The sequence below is a fragment of the Panthera leo genome, chromosome D2, assembly GCF_018350215.1.
Source record: "Panthera leo isolate Ple1 chromosome D2, P.leo_Ple1_pat1.1, whole genome shotgun sequence".
Classification (NCBI taxonomy): domain Eukaryota; kingdom Metazoa; phylum Chordata; class Mammalia; order Carnivora; family Felidae; genus Panthera; species Panthera leo.
In genome coordinates, this window is record NC_056689.1 from 70543631 (window position 1) to 70558272 (window position 14642).

The following is a 14642-nucleotide window of genomic DNA, read 5'->3' on the forward strand; positions in this document are numbered from 1 at the left end:
TGTGAAGATTAAATAAGTTGTAAAGTGCTTTGAACGTGGCCTGGCCCATAGCTAAATCTCAATACACTAGCTAATGTTAATAACTTCACCTATAGTTTTCATCATTATAGAGAGAACAATTACATAGTAGTGAATGCAGCATGTTGCCAATTATTTTAAAAAGGGGGGATGGAAGGAAGGAGAATACACACATGCTTGTCTAGGCAATAAACATTTGGGGAAAATACACAGGAAACTGGCATCGATGGTTACCTCTGGGAAGGGGGAAAATGGGAGAAAATGTTTGGAAGAAGCCTCATTTTTTACTGTTTGAATTGTTATTGTATATATCCAACTACTATTTTGTTTTTATTTGAAAATATAATAAACTCTAAAGAATACATTTTTTAAAAAGCTTGGTGGTTCTAATTATCAGTTACATTTGAGTCTACTAAAACCAACAAACTCTTAAGGTCTCATCCTCTATATTTCTCTTCAATTAGTACAAAAAGTTTGAGAGCTGAGAGCATAGATTTTAAATCATCATATTGTAAAGAATCACAGAAATAAAGGTTGAGGATCAACTGTTTGCTAAAGTTCTTCCAGAAAGCTACCTATGATAGTAGCTTTAGGGCAGAAAGAACAGGCTCCATCTCACTGACAGTGTTAGCAGGCAGGTAACACTTTCTGATTCAATTCACCATAAGGACCAATTGTTAGGCATTATGCTAGGTTTTATGAATAGAGAAATGAAGATGACTAAGATCCTATACTTAAGAGTGCAGGCAATAATAACACAAAAACAATACTTAAAATGATCTCTTCTGAAATCCATATATACCAACTCAAAAATATTACCAAAATGAATTAAGTAGGAAACCTCCCAAAAAGATATACAGTAAGATTCCAATCAAGTAGGAGGAATCAGGGGGCGCCTGAGTGGCTTCGTCAGCTAAGCATCCGACTTTGGCTCACATCATGATCTCACAGTTTGTGAGTTCGAGCCCCACGTTGGGCTCTGTGCTGACAGCTCAGAGCCTGGAGCCTGTCTTCAGATTCTGTATCTCCCCCTCTCTCTATCCCTCCCCTGCTCACGCTGTCTCTCTCTCTCAAAAATAAATAAAACATAAAAAAAAAAAAAAAGTAGGAGGAATAAGTATATGAACACATACACATAAGCTTGTGTGACATACCTATGTATGTGATAAGATACATAACCAAAATATTAATAATTACTACAGAACAAGGAGTGGGATATAAAGGGATTGGGGGCAGGAAAAGAGAAGTACAAATGAAGGAGGACTTTCACTTTTTTTTCTATATACTTCCTTAATTTTAAAAATATTTTTGTAGTTAGCATGTATTTATGCATTGCTTTAGCATTTTTTAAAAAGATTAATTACCTATTCTTAAGATACCACTGATACTCAAAACAGTCTAACAAGTTAGTTTACAATAAACAAGAAAGAGTCACCAGAATATCAAGTTAATAATGATATTGATTTGAAAAATACCTGTTCCATTCGATGGGCCATCTCTTTATGTAACTGCTGAACTGCATTTTTAGCTGCAATGTCTTGAGCTACTAGTTTATCTTTGGAAGCTTTAACTTCTTTACTAAGTTCCTCTATTCTTGATTCTAACTGAAAAGAAAATTATTTCCAGTTATTTTCATAGCTATACCAAGTAGGCCACCAACACATTAAATAAATATAAACAATGAAAAGGAACACAGAGGAAGTAATGAATATACTTCAAACACAGAAATCAAAAGTAAATGTTAGCGATAATTCTAAATCTCATTAGAAGTAAGTAAGTATAAAGCTGACACAGATTCTGGTAAGATGTATATAGTAAGCTCCAGAACAATCACTAAGGAAATAAAAAAATATAGTGAAAATATGAAAGAAATTTAAATGTTACATATTTACTTAATGCATAAGAAAGCAGTAAGGGGGGAACGGGAACAAAATAGACATGATACATATAGGAAAAAAAAATGGCAGACAAATCCACTGTCAATAACAACATTAAGTGAGATTGTGTTAAATAATCACATCAAAAGGCAGAGATTATCACACTGGAATAAAAAAACAAGATCCAACAATATGCTATCTATAAGAGGGATTTTAAATTCAAAGATTCAGACTAAAAGAAAAGGATGTAAAAAGATACAGCTTGCAAACAACCATAAGAGGAGTGGCTATACTAAGATGCAAAATAAACTAAAAAAAAAAACAAACATTACCAGAGATAAAGAGGAATATTTCATGATGGTTAAATGGTCAATCTATAATAATTCTAAGTATATATGTACCTAATAACATAGCACCAAAATACATGAACCAAAAACTGACAGAAATGAAGAAGGCAATAGTTGGAAACTTCAATACTTCAATAATGGACAGAAGTACACAGAAGATTCTCAAGGAAATAGGAGACTTGAGCAAAATTATAGAACTGGATCTAACACATCTATACAACATTCCACCCAACCAGAGAAGAATACACATGCTCATCAAGTATGCATGGAACTTTCTCCAGGACTGAACATATGCCAGGTCATAAAACAAACCTCTATAAACGTAAAAGACTGAAATCATATAAAGCATGTTCTTCAACCAGAATGGAATGAAACTAGAGTCAATAACAGCCAAGTAATCTGAGAAAATCACAAATATGTAGAAATTAACACCTCAATAACTAATGGAAGAAATCATAAGGAAAATTAGAAAATACAAGGTGGTGAATGAAAATAAAGACACAACATACCAAAACTTAAGGGTTGTATCTAAAGCAGTCTTTAGAGGGAAGATTATAGCTATAAACACCCCTATTAATAAAAAAGAAAGATCTCAGGGCGCCTGGCTGGTTTAGTCAGTAAAGTGTGCAACTCTTGATCAAGGGGTTGTGTGTCTGAGCCCCACGCTGGGTGTAGAGATTACTTAAAAATAAAATCTTAAAAAAATAAAAGAGGCGCCTGGGTGGATCAGTCTGTTAAGCGTCTAACTCTTGATTTCAGCTCAGGTCATGGTCTCGCAGTTCGTGTGATCAAGCCCTGTATCAGGCTCTCCGCTGACAGCGCACAGCCTGTTTGGGATTCTCAGTCTTCCCCTCTCTCTGCCCCTCCCCTGCGTGCACACATGTTCTCTCTCTCAAAAATAAACGTTAAAATTAAATTAAATTAAATTAAATTAAAATAAAAAAGAAGATCCTAAATAATAATCTAAATTTCTATCTTAAGACACTGGAAAAAGAAAAGGAAACGAAACCTAAATAAAGCCAGCAATAGGAAAGAAATAAATATTAGAATGAAAATTAATGAAATAGAAAATAGAAAAACTGAAAATTCAACAAAATGGTTCTTTGAAAAGATTAACAAAATTGACAAACCTTTAGGGAGACTGACCAAAAAGAAGCTGGTGGGGGGCGGGGGTCTTCTCAAATGGAAATGAAAGAGGGGCACACAGATCTTACAGAAGTAACAGAAATAAAACAGTATGAATGAATACTATGGCCAATTTAACTTAGATGAAATAAATGGACAATTCTTAGAAAGCCACAAACTACCAAAACTGGCTTAAGAAAAAAAAAACAAAATCTGAAGAGACCTATAATAAGTAGAGACTGAATTAGTAAAAAAAAAAAAAAAAAAAAAAAAAAACTGCCCACTAAGAAATATCCAAGCCCAGGAGACTACACAGATAAATTCTACCAAACATTTAAGGAATACCAATTATTCACAAACTCTTCCCCAAAACAGAAGAAACACTTCCATTCTATAAGGAATGAGAAACACTCATTCTATAAGGTCAGTACTACTCTGACACCAAAACCAGAGAAATCACAAGAAAAAGGGCTATAAGACCAGTATCTCTTATCACTGTAGGTACCAAAATCCTCAGTCAATGGAAAATATACTACTAGCAAACCAATTCTGTAATATACAAAAAAAATTATACACTATGGCCCAGAGGGATTTATCCTAGTAATGCAAGGCTGGCATTATACACCCAGATATCAACTAATGTAATGTACCATATCAATAGAACAAAAACACATGATCACTTCAATAAATACACAAAAAGCATTTGATAAAATTCAATACTCGTTCATGACAAAAAAAACACTGAGCAAAATAAAAAACAACAACACAAAACACTAAACAAAGTAGGAATAAAAAGGTACTTCTTCAACCTGATAAAGAGCATCTGTTAAAAACCCACAGCTAGCTTTGTACTTAATGGTGAAAGGCTGAAAGCTTTCTCCCTAAGATCAGGAACAAGAGAAGGATATTCATTCTTGCTACTTCTATTCAATACCATATTAGAAGGTCTAGGCAGGGAGGGCAATTAGGTAAGAAATAAAAGCTACTCAGATTGGAAAGGATTAAGTAAAACTCTCTATTTGCAGATGACATGATCTTATATTCAAAAAATCCTAAGAAATTCACCAAAAAACCTTCTAGAATAATGAACTCGGCAGGTTACAGGACATAATATACAAAAATTAAATGCTTCTATACAGTTGTAATTAACAACCTGAAAATGAAATTAAGGAAATAATTTCATCTACAATAGCATCAGAAAGAATAAATACTCCAGGAACAAATTTAATGAAAGTACAAACTTACACTCCGAAAACTACAAAACACTGTTTAAAGAAATTAAAGATCTAAATAAATGGAAAGACATCCATGTAAGTAGAAGACCTACTATTGTTAAGATGGTAAAACACCCCAAATGAATCTACAGATCCAAGGCAATTTCTATCAGAAGCCCACTTGGCTTCACTGTAGAAATTGACGACATGAGAGTAAAATTCATATGGAAATGTTAAGGAATTAAAAACAGCCAAACAATCTTGAAAAAGAAGAACAGGGGTTCTTGGATGGGTCAGTTGTTAAATGTCCAACTCTTGATATCCATTCAGGTTGTGAACTTGCAGTCGTGGGATTGAGCCCCTGTCCAGCCGTGTGCTGACAGTGTGGAGTCTGCTTGGGATCTCTCTTTCTCTCTCTTTGCCCCTCCCCTGCTGGCACTCTCTCAAAATAAATAAATAAACTTTAAAGAAAGAAAGAAAAAGAACAAAGTTTAAGAACTCACATTTCTCCATTTTAAAATTTACTACAAAATAACAGTAACCAAGGTAGTGTTGGTACTACTGGAACAAAAGACAAAGAGATCAATGAAACAGAATTAAGGGTCGAGAAATAAACCCATATATCAAACAATCTTCAACAAAGATGCCAAAACTATTCAATGGAGGAAGAACAAAGAACAGTCTTTTCAAGGGATGATTCTGAGACGATGGAATAGCCACAAAGAATGAAGCTGAACCCTTACGTGATACTATGCACAAAAACTAACTCAAAATGAAAACCTTTATTAATTTTTTTTTTTACATTTATTTATTTTTGAGAGAGTGAGAGTGCAAGCTGGGGAGGGGCAGAGAGAGAAGGAGACACAGAATCTGAAGCAGGCTCCAGGCTCTGAGCAAGTGTTCAGCACGGAGCCCAATGCGGGGCTTCAACCCACGAACCGCGAGATCATAACTTGAGCTGAAGTCGGACACTTAATCGACTGAGCCACCCAGGTGCCCCAAAATGAATTAAAACTTAAATATAAAAGCCAAATTATAAAACCCTTAAAGGAAAACATAGGGGTAAATCTTCACGATCTTGGATTTGGCAATGGAATCTTGCATATGACACCAAATGCACACGCATACACAAAAAAAGATAAATTGGACATCATCAAATTTGAAAGCTTTTGTGTTTCAAGTATACTATCAAGAAAAGTGAAAAAAAGGGGCACCTGGCTGGTTCAGTCAGAGGAGCATATGACTCTCAATCTCAGAATTGTGAGTTTGGGTCCCACACTGGGTGTAGAGATTACTTAAAAAAATTAAGATCTTAAAAGAAAAAAAAAAAGCGAAAACACAATTCAAAGAATGGGAGAAAATATTTATAAGCCATATATCTGATATAGGTTTATTATTCAGAATATAAAAGAACTATTACAACTTGACAACTAAAAAAAATCTTTCTTAATGGGCAGAGAATTTAAATAGGTATTTCTCCAGAAATATACAAGATGTTCAACTTCCTTGGTCATTAAGGAAATGCAAATCAAAACCACAATGAGATACTGCTTCACACCTATTAGGATGGCTATAATTAAGAAGTCCAGGGGTGCCTGGGTGGCTCAATCAGTTAAGGGTCAGACTTTTGATTTTGTCTTAGGTCATGATCTCATGGTCATGAAATCCAGCCAAGTGTTGGGTTCTGTGCTGACAGCAGGAGCCTGCTTGGGATTCTCTCTCTGCCCCTTCCCTGGCTCATGCTCTTTCTCTCTCTCTCAAAATAAACAAACATTAAATAAACAAAAACAAAACAAAAAGTCCAGTAACAACAAGCATTGGCAAGAATGTGGAGAAAGTGAACTCTCATACACTGCAGGTAGGAATGCAAAATAGTGCAGCCACATTGGAAAACAGTCTGGCAGCTCCTCAAAAACTTAAATATAGAATTATCATATGACCCAACAATTCCACTCCCAAGTATACAGCCAAGGGAAATGAAAGCATATAACTGATCACATAAAAACTTGTACATGAATGTTCATAGCAGCATTATCTTAACATCCAAATAGTAGAAACAACTCAAATATCCATCAGCTGATAAAAGGACAAACAAAATGCTATATATCTATGCAATGGAATATTATTCAGCCATTAAGAGAAATGAAGAACTGATACATGCTACAACTTGGATGAAACCTTGAAAACATGCTGAAAGAAGTCAGACACAAAAGCCACATGTTACATCCCTCCATATATATGAAACTCGCAGAAGAGATAAACACATAGAAAGTAGGTTGTTGTTCCCTAGGGCTCGGGGAAAGAAGGGGTTCAGAGGGAAATAAAGAGTGACTACTAATGGGTATGGGGTTTCTTTGGGAGGTGATAAAATAGTTTACTGTAGTGGTAAAAGATGTACAACTAAAAACCATTAAACTGTACATCTGAAGTGGGTGAATTGTATGGTATGTAAACTATATCTCAAAAAAGCTGTTGAAAAAAATCCCTAAATGTTAGCTTATGGAACACGTGCACTAATTTTCCTTATGACAAAATTACCTAGAGTGACACTGTCCAATAGAATACAAGCCATAGTATAATTTATATTTTCTAGTAGACACATTTTTAAAAAGCAAAAACTGAAATATTAAACTTAATGTATCCAAAGTATTACCACTTTGACACATAATCAACATGGAAAGTTGAGAGATTTTACTTCTTTTTTATACTGAGTCTTCAAAATTAAGTGTCTGTTTTACCTTATAGCATTTCTTAATTTGGACTAGCTATCTTTCAAGTGCTCAGTGGCTATATGTGGCTAATAACAAGTTCATGAAATGAACAACTCTGGTCCTCTCCCATCTATTCAATCTGAAGTTTCTGGTCATAAGCAGTGACCTGCCTACCAACATGTGGCTTCAGCCCTTTATTAAGACTCCCTCGTACTTTAAAATTCTAAGTTTGGTTTACATGTGGTGTAGCTCTAAAGCATATAAAAATAATGATTAAATAAGTAAAATGTACAAATACAATCACTTTGTAATAATGCACTAAGTATACCAAAACATAAGCAAATGAAGCTTGGTTTAATTTTTTATTATTATGAATTGTTTACTATTATTTTCATTATATAGTTTTTGGTGAAGGATGAGACAAAAGGGAAGACTTTTAAGGCTAAAATGCTTCTAATCCTGTCCACGGGGGGGGGGGGGGGGGGGGGGGGGGAGAAAAAAGCAGCTCAGAAAGATAAAGAGCAGCTCAGCTTTGCTACTAGTCTGAATATTCAATTTGCTAATCCATGCATCAGAGATCATTAAAAAAAATTTTTAAAGGAAAGAAAAAGAGGAAAGACAAACTGGAGAAGCTAGCTAGCCAGATAAAATCTGAAGCAGGAGAGCCAATCTTCACAGTATAGTTCACAATAATACTGAGAATGGAATCATCTTAAACTATAAGCTTAAAAATATTCTAATGCCACATACTAACATTAAGGTATATATTACTTCCACCCTTAATTGGTAATAGTCTTTCTTACTACCAAATTGAATCCTTTTTTCCTCTGATCTCCATTATATATAGAATACACTCACATGTCTCGTAAGAATTTAAATTTACATAAGGGAAAAAAAATCAGGCTATAATTTCCACTTCATAAAAAAGAATGCTTTATATACCAATCAATCCTCTGCATTTAAAATACAATTTAGCTTAAAGAACTTCAATTTATACGCAAATTTTCAGGAATGTATTTACTTTATAAATTGAAGTATAGTCTTTAAAGATTTTTGTCTTTTTACCTGTTTAATTGTGTTCATATGCTGCTTCTCTGTTTCTGTTCTTTTTTTTAATTCTTCTCTTAAATTGTCTTTTTCTGAACAAATGTCTAAGATGAGCTCCTGATGCTTCTTATTTTCTTTAATTAACCTAAATATAAAAAGGGTGGTATAAGTAAAGCATAATTAAAACTGGAGATGTGAAATAGAATCTATCTGCAGATTACAGGTACTTATGATAAATACATCAACATTCCTAAGTAATCCTTTCATAATGATACATTACACTTAAAAAAAAAAATTCTCTAGAGGTCAGGCTATTACCTTCTTGCTAGAAATTTGTATATTTCAAATCAAGTGAAAATATAGTCCTATAAAGAAAACCAAATTCTTTTAAGTTTACTTCTTTGGGTACCTCAAATATGCACTTCATCCCTTCAGTATTTGAACTCCTCCAGATCAGTGGTTCATAATTGAGGGCAAAGCCCTTCCAGACATTTGCCTGGAGACATTTTTGGTCACCCCATCAGGGGTGGGGGGTTGCTACTGGATTATTTCGGGTGGAGATCAAGGATGCTGCTAAACATTTTATAATGCAGTACAGCCCCACCACCAACAGAGAATGATCTGTCCCCAGATGTCCACAATACTGAGGGTGAAAAATCTTGCTTTTTATTTTAAGAATATTTCAGTGATATTCTAGTAATAGTTACAGAAGAAGTTGAAATAAAATTAAAAATATATAAAATAGGGGAGCCTGGGTGGCTCAGTCGGTTAAGCGTCCGACTTTGGCTCAGGTCATGATCTGGCAGTGAGTTCCAGCCCCGCGTCAGGCTCTGTGCTGACAGCTCAGAGCCTGGAACCTGCCTCAGATTCCATGTCTCCCTCTCCCTCTCTGCCCCTCCCTCACTCACACTCTGTCTCTCTCTCCTTCAAAAATAAATAAACATTAAAATAATTTTTTTAATAAAAAAATTTTAAAAATAAAATAAAAAATATGTAAAACAAAATACAAAAGTTGAAGCAGAAATTTCATTGAGTCCCCTAGAAAAATATAAACAAAACCTTGCAAACTCAGAACTATAAAATAAGACCTCTAAGGAAGTTAAGAGCTAATATTTTAGATTTTTTCAAAGTTTTTTTTATTTTTTTATTTTTTTTTCAATATATGAAGTATTGTCAAATTGGTTTCCATACAACACCCAGTGCTCATCCCAAAAGGTGCCCTCCTCAATACCCATCACCCACCCTCCCCTCCCTCCCACTCTCAAAGTTTTTTTTAAAGTTTTAAGAGAGAGACCGTGAGCAGGGGAGGGGCAGAGAGAAGGAGAGAATCTCAAGCCCCCATAAGGGGTTCGAACTCACAAATCATGAGACCATGACTCGAGCTGAAATCAGGAGTCATACGTTTAACTGAGCCACTGAGGTGCCCCTAGAATAGCAACAGCTATTACTTAACATTGACTACTCAATTACTAAGTTAATTTTTAAGTGCATTATTTCATTTAATGTTCAGGATTATGAAATTATTAAGTCTGTGAAATTATTATGTCTTATGGAAAAAAACAAAAAAATAAAAACCTGAAGCCTAGCACTTGTTCCAGGTCATATAACTAGTATGTGGTTGAACTGAGATTTGGCTACAGGTCTAATTCCACAGCCCAAGCCTTTCTCCTACTTTGAAGTTTGCTCATTTACTCAACAAATGCTTACTGGGTACCTACTATGTACCTATACTATTTTTTTTTTTTTTAAGTTTATTTATTTACTTTGAGAGAGCAAGCAAGGGGGGCCGGTGGGGGGGGGGAGGGAGAGAGAATCCCAAGCAGGATCCACATTGTCAGCACAGAGCCCTATATGGGGGTTGAATGCACAAACCGTGAGATTGTGACCTGAGCTGAAACCAAGAGTCAGACACTTAACTGAGCCACCCAGGAGCCCCCCCTATACCGTTCTATGTGCTACAAGTATGTCAGCAAACTATCTCCACCCTCATGGTGTTTACATTCGAAGGGAGAAAATGAAAATAAACAACATATAATAAAATGTCAGGAAGTGATCCCGTCCTCTTAAGAAAAGTAAAGGAGGGCATGAGGGTAGAGAGCAACTCGAGCAGCGATTTTAGATAAGGCAGGGTAGGCCTCTCTGAAGAGCACGGGTATACAGTGAGGAAGCAAGTCACACAAATGTTTGGGAAGGAAAAGAATGTAGCATGCAAGTTTATCCAAGCCTTTTTAGCACAGTGGTTTAACTTAGATTATTTATTTGTTTAGGTACACATTCAAGTTGTTGCAGAAAACTACCTGCAACACAAGAATCCTGGCTATAGTTCACAAGTAAACAATTTACCGAGGCAGAAGTGAAGAGCAGCAAACCCTCCAATTGTCACATCCGATGCACAACTGTTCCTAAGAATTCTGGTTGGGACCTTGGACAATATACTGATGTTAGAAAATAGAGACAAGGATGTGTAAACAAAGACATTTGGAAATAGATTGATTCAGGAAAATTTAAACCAAAGGAACTGAAAAGTAATTTTCTTTATAGAATATTAAATGAAGGCGAAAGAAAAAAAAAAATAGTTGTTCTAGAGCTAAGCCGAGTTACAAAGCATTTTCTTTGGAATTTAAAATATCATGTGAGGGGTGCCTGGGTGGCTCAGTTGGTTAAGCGTCCGACTTCGGCTCAGGTCATGATCTCGTGGTTCATGAGTTCAAGACCCGCATCGGGCTGTGTGTGGACAGCTCAGAGCCCAGAGCCTGCTTCAAATTCTGTGTCTCCCTCTCTCTCTCTGCCCCGACCCCACTCACGCTCTGTCCCTCGCTCAAAACTAAATAAATGTTAAAAAAAATAAAATAAAATAATAAAATATTATGTGTATAACAAAAGATGAGCTTAGTTAAAAATAATATCTAGTATTTTTAAATGTCTTAACGTGTACAAACAATTCCATCAGATGTCATCCCCCTCACAGACATGAAAAATGTTTGGTTCAGAAAGGTTGATATGAACCACAAAACAGAGTTTGCAGGTGGAAGGGGGACTCTCCAACAGCAGGCCTCTGACCACAACTGTGCTTAGCCCAGTCTACCACGCGGCCACTATTCAGACAGGATGGGGCAAAAAGAATTTTCTACTGTATTCCTAATATTTTTAGATAAATTTAATACAACTAGTTCATTTCAGATAACCACATTAAAAAAATCTTCTGAAGCCAAAGTAACTAGGCTCAGATTTTAACTCTGGCATCTACTAGCATGTGACCTTGACTTAATCTCTCTGTGCTTCGGGTACCTCATCTGAAAAATGGGAATAATAGTTCATACAACAGAGAACTGTGATTCCATGAGTTAATATATGTAAGTGCCAGGCATATAATCAACAGCGTGTAAGTATTTGCTGTTATTATTATTTAATGTACAACACCTCACAATTTACAAGAGGGGCATTAAAGTGAAGAGTCCAGATCTGAGCAAAGTGGGAAGACACATCAGAGACAATCTCAAAAAAAGGATCTGAAATTGCACTACTAGGCATTGATCCAAGGGATACAGGTGTGCTGTTTTGAAGGGACACATGCACCCCCATGTTTATAACAGCACTATCAACAGCCAAAGTATGGAAAGAGCCCAAATGTCCATCGATGGATGAATGGATAAAGAAGATGTGGTATGTATATACAATGGAGTATTACTTGGCAATCAAAAAGAGTGAAATCTTGCCATTTGCAACTATGTGGATGGAAGTGGAGGGTATAATGCTAAGTGAAATTAGTCAGAGAAAGACAAAAATCGTATGACTTCACTCATATGAGGACTTTAAGAGACAAAACAGATGAACATAAGGGAAGGGAAACAAAAATAATATAAAAACAGGGAGGGGGACAAAACAGAAGAGACTCATAAATATGGAGAACAAACTGAGGGTTACCGGAGGGGTTGTGGGAGGGGGGATGGGCTAAATGGGTAAGGGGTTCTAAGGAATCTACTCCTGCAATCATTGTTGCATGATATGCTAACTAATCTGGATGTAAATTTTTTAAAATAAAAAATAAAATTAAAAAAATAAAAAGGGTCTGAAAGAACAGTACAAAAGGAAAATAAGGAAGTTACCCTAAAAATTAACAATGGTAAAAGCACTGAAGGTCTAAGCACAAAAGCATATAGTTTATTCATAACAGCAGCAGTCCAGTAAGGATATGAGAAGCAGCCATACCCAGGCACCCCAAGGGTAGTATTTTTAAGTTTATTTATTTTGAGAGAGAGAAACAGTACAAAAGGGCCAGAGAGAGAGAGAGAAAGAGAATCCCAAGCAGGCTCCGTGCTGTCAGCACAGAGCCTCACACAGGGCTTAATCTCTCGAACCATGACATCATGACCTGAGCCGAAATCAAGAGTTGAACACTTAACTGACTGGGCCACCCAGGCGCCCCAGTTTTAGGGTAGTATTAAGAAGAAACTTGAGTTTCGGGGTACCTGGGTGGCTCAGTTGGTTAAGTGTCCAACTTCAGCTCAGGTCATGATCTTGCAGTTCGTGAGCTCGAGCCCCACATCAGGCTCTGGGCTGACAGCTCAGAGCCTGGAGCCTGCTTCAAATTCTGTGTCTCCCTCTCTCTTTGCCCCTCCCCTGCTCCCACTCTGTCCCTCTCTGTCTCTCAAAAAATGAATAAACGTTAAAAAAAAAAAAAATTTTTTTTTTTTTTAAGAGAAGACTTGAGTCTCAAGAAGAATTTGTACACTCATGTTCACAGTACTATTATTCACAATAGCCAAAATGTGGAAGCAACCCAAATGTCCACTGACAGACGAATGGATAAGCAAAATATGGTATATACATAAAATATTCACCCATAAAAAGGAAGGCATTTCTGACAGATGCTACAATACGGATGACCCTTGAGGACACCCGCTAAGTGAAATAAGCCAACTGCAAACAGACAAATACTATGATTTCACTTTATATAAAGTATCACGGATAAATTTTAGAAACAGAACAGTGGTTGTCAGGGGCTGAGGGCAGGAGAATAGGGAGTTGTTGAATGGGTATGCTTTTCACATTTGGGTATGGGTTTCACATTTGAAAGATGAAAAAGCTATGGAGACTCGTTGCACAACAATAAACCTAACACTACTGAACTGTATGCTTAAAAATAGTTAAGATGGGGATGCCTGGGTGGCTCAGTCAGTTGAGCATCTGACTCTTGATTTCAGCTCAGGTCATGATCTCATGGTTTAGGAGATGGAGCCCCCGCGTTGGGTTCTGTGTTGACAGTGCAGAGCCTGCCTGCGATTCTTTCTCTCCCTCTTTTTCTCTGCTCCTCCCCCACTCGTGCACACTCCCTTTGTCTCTCAAAATAAACATTTAAAACAAATATTTAAGATGGGAAATCTTATGTGTATTTTGTCACAATCTAAAATAAAAATTGAAAATAGAAAAAAAGAAAGGCTTTGGATGGTTCAGAGATTCGAGTTCACTGGATAAACCAAAGAAGGGTAAGCTGGTTTGGGGAAGACTGATCCACTGAGGAAGAAAATCTAGAAGAGGGGCATCTGGGTGGCTCAGGTCATGATCTCATGAGTGTGGGATCAAGCCCCAGGGCAGAGCCTGCTTGGGATTCTCACTCTCCCTTTCTCTCTGCTCCTCCTCCCTCTCTTTCCCTCAACATAAATAAACTTTAAAAAAAAAAAAATCTAGAAGAGTAAACACTGGAAGCAAGAGATCATTAAAAGCCAGTTACCTATCTAGCAATATTTGGATTATATTTTTTTCTGTCACCCTCCTCTAGTATATAGACTGCTCCACTCCTTTCTTTACATATGTATCTCCCATTCCAAATTTTTTTTAAGTATCATTTTAAAAAAAGAGAATCGGTCTGTATTTTAGTGAAGGTTAAGAAGGTTTCCTTTCTTAAAGGTTATAAAAGACTGTCTAAACATTTGCATCACTTAAATAAAAAAATCTAGAATAAAAATACAGGACAATATTAAGATGAAATAAAATTAAACCATCATTAAAATAGAAATTAACTCTATCAATCCAAGAGAAGTCTAAAAATAACTATGTTCTTAATTACTGATAACTAACCAATTCTCTAAATTTTAATTTTTAAAACCAATGGATTTACGATGGGAATTTTAAGAAAATCTTTTTTAATTGCATGACTTTGTTTCCTTTTGAATTTCTCATAGTTTTAACAATATTATGCTCTACATTCTTTCAAAACTGAAAAACTTGTCTTTATAAATATTTCTAGATCTTTAATGAATTCACATTAATATTTATTCCTTTAGGCATATATTAACTAGACAA

At 35.9% G+C, this 14642-nt stretch overlaps 1 protein-coding gene across 2 annotated transcripts in view; it reads right to left on the reverse strand.

Moving 5' to 3' along the window:
• The window catches only part of CCDC186 (coiled-coil domain containing 186), a 51972-nt gene that overhangs the window by 26580 nt on the left and 10750 nt on the right, over window positions 1-14642 (reverse strand). For both annotated transcript variants that reach the window (XM_042907434.1, XM_042907435.1), the window contains exons 3-4: window positions 8358-8484; window positions 1494-1622 (exon numbers count right to left, since the gene is read on the reverse strand). In XM_042907434.1, coding sequence (XP_042763368.1) covers window positions 1494-1622; window positions 8358-8484 — 256 coding nt within the window. The remainder of the gene's footprint in view (window positions 1-1493; window positions 1623-8357; window positions 8485-14642) is intronic.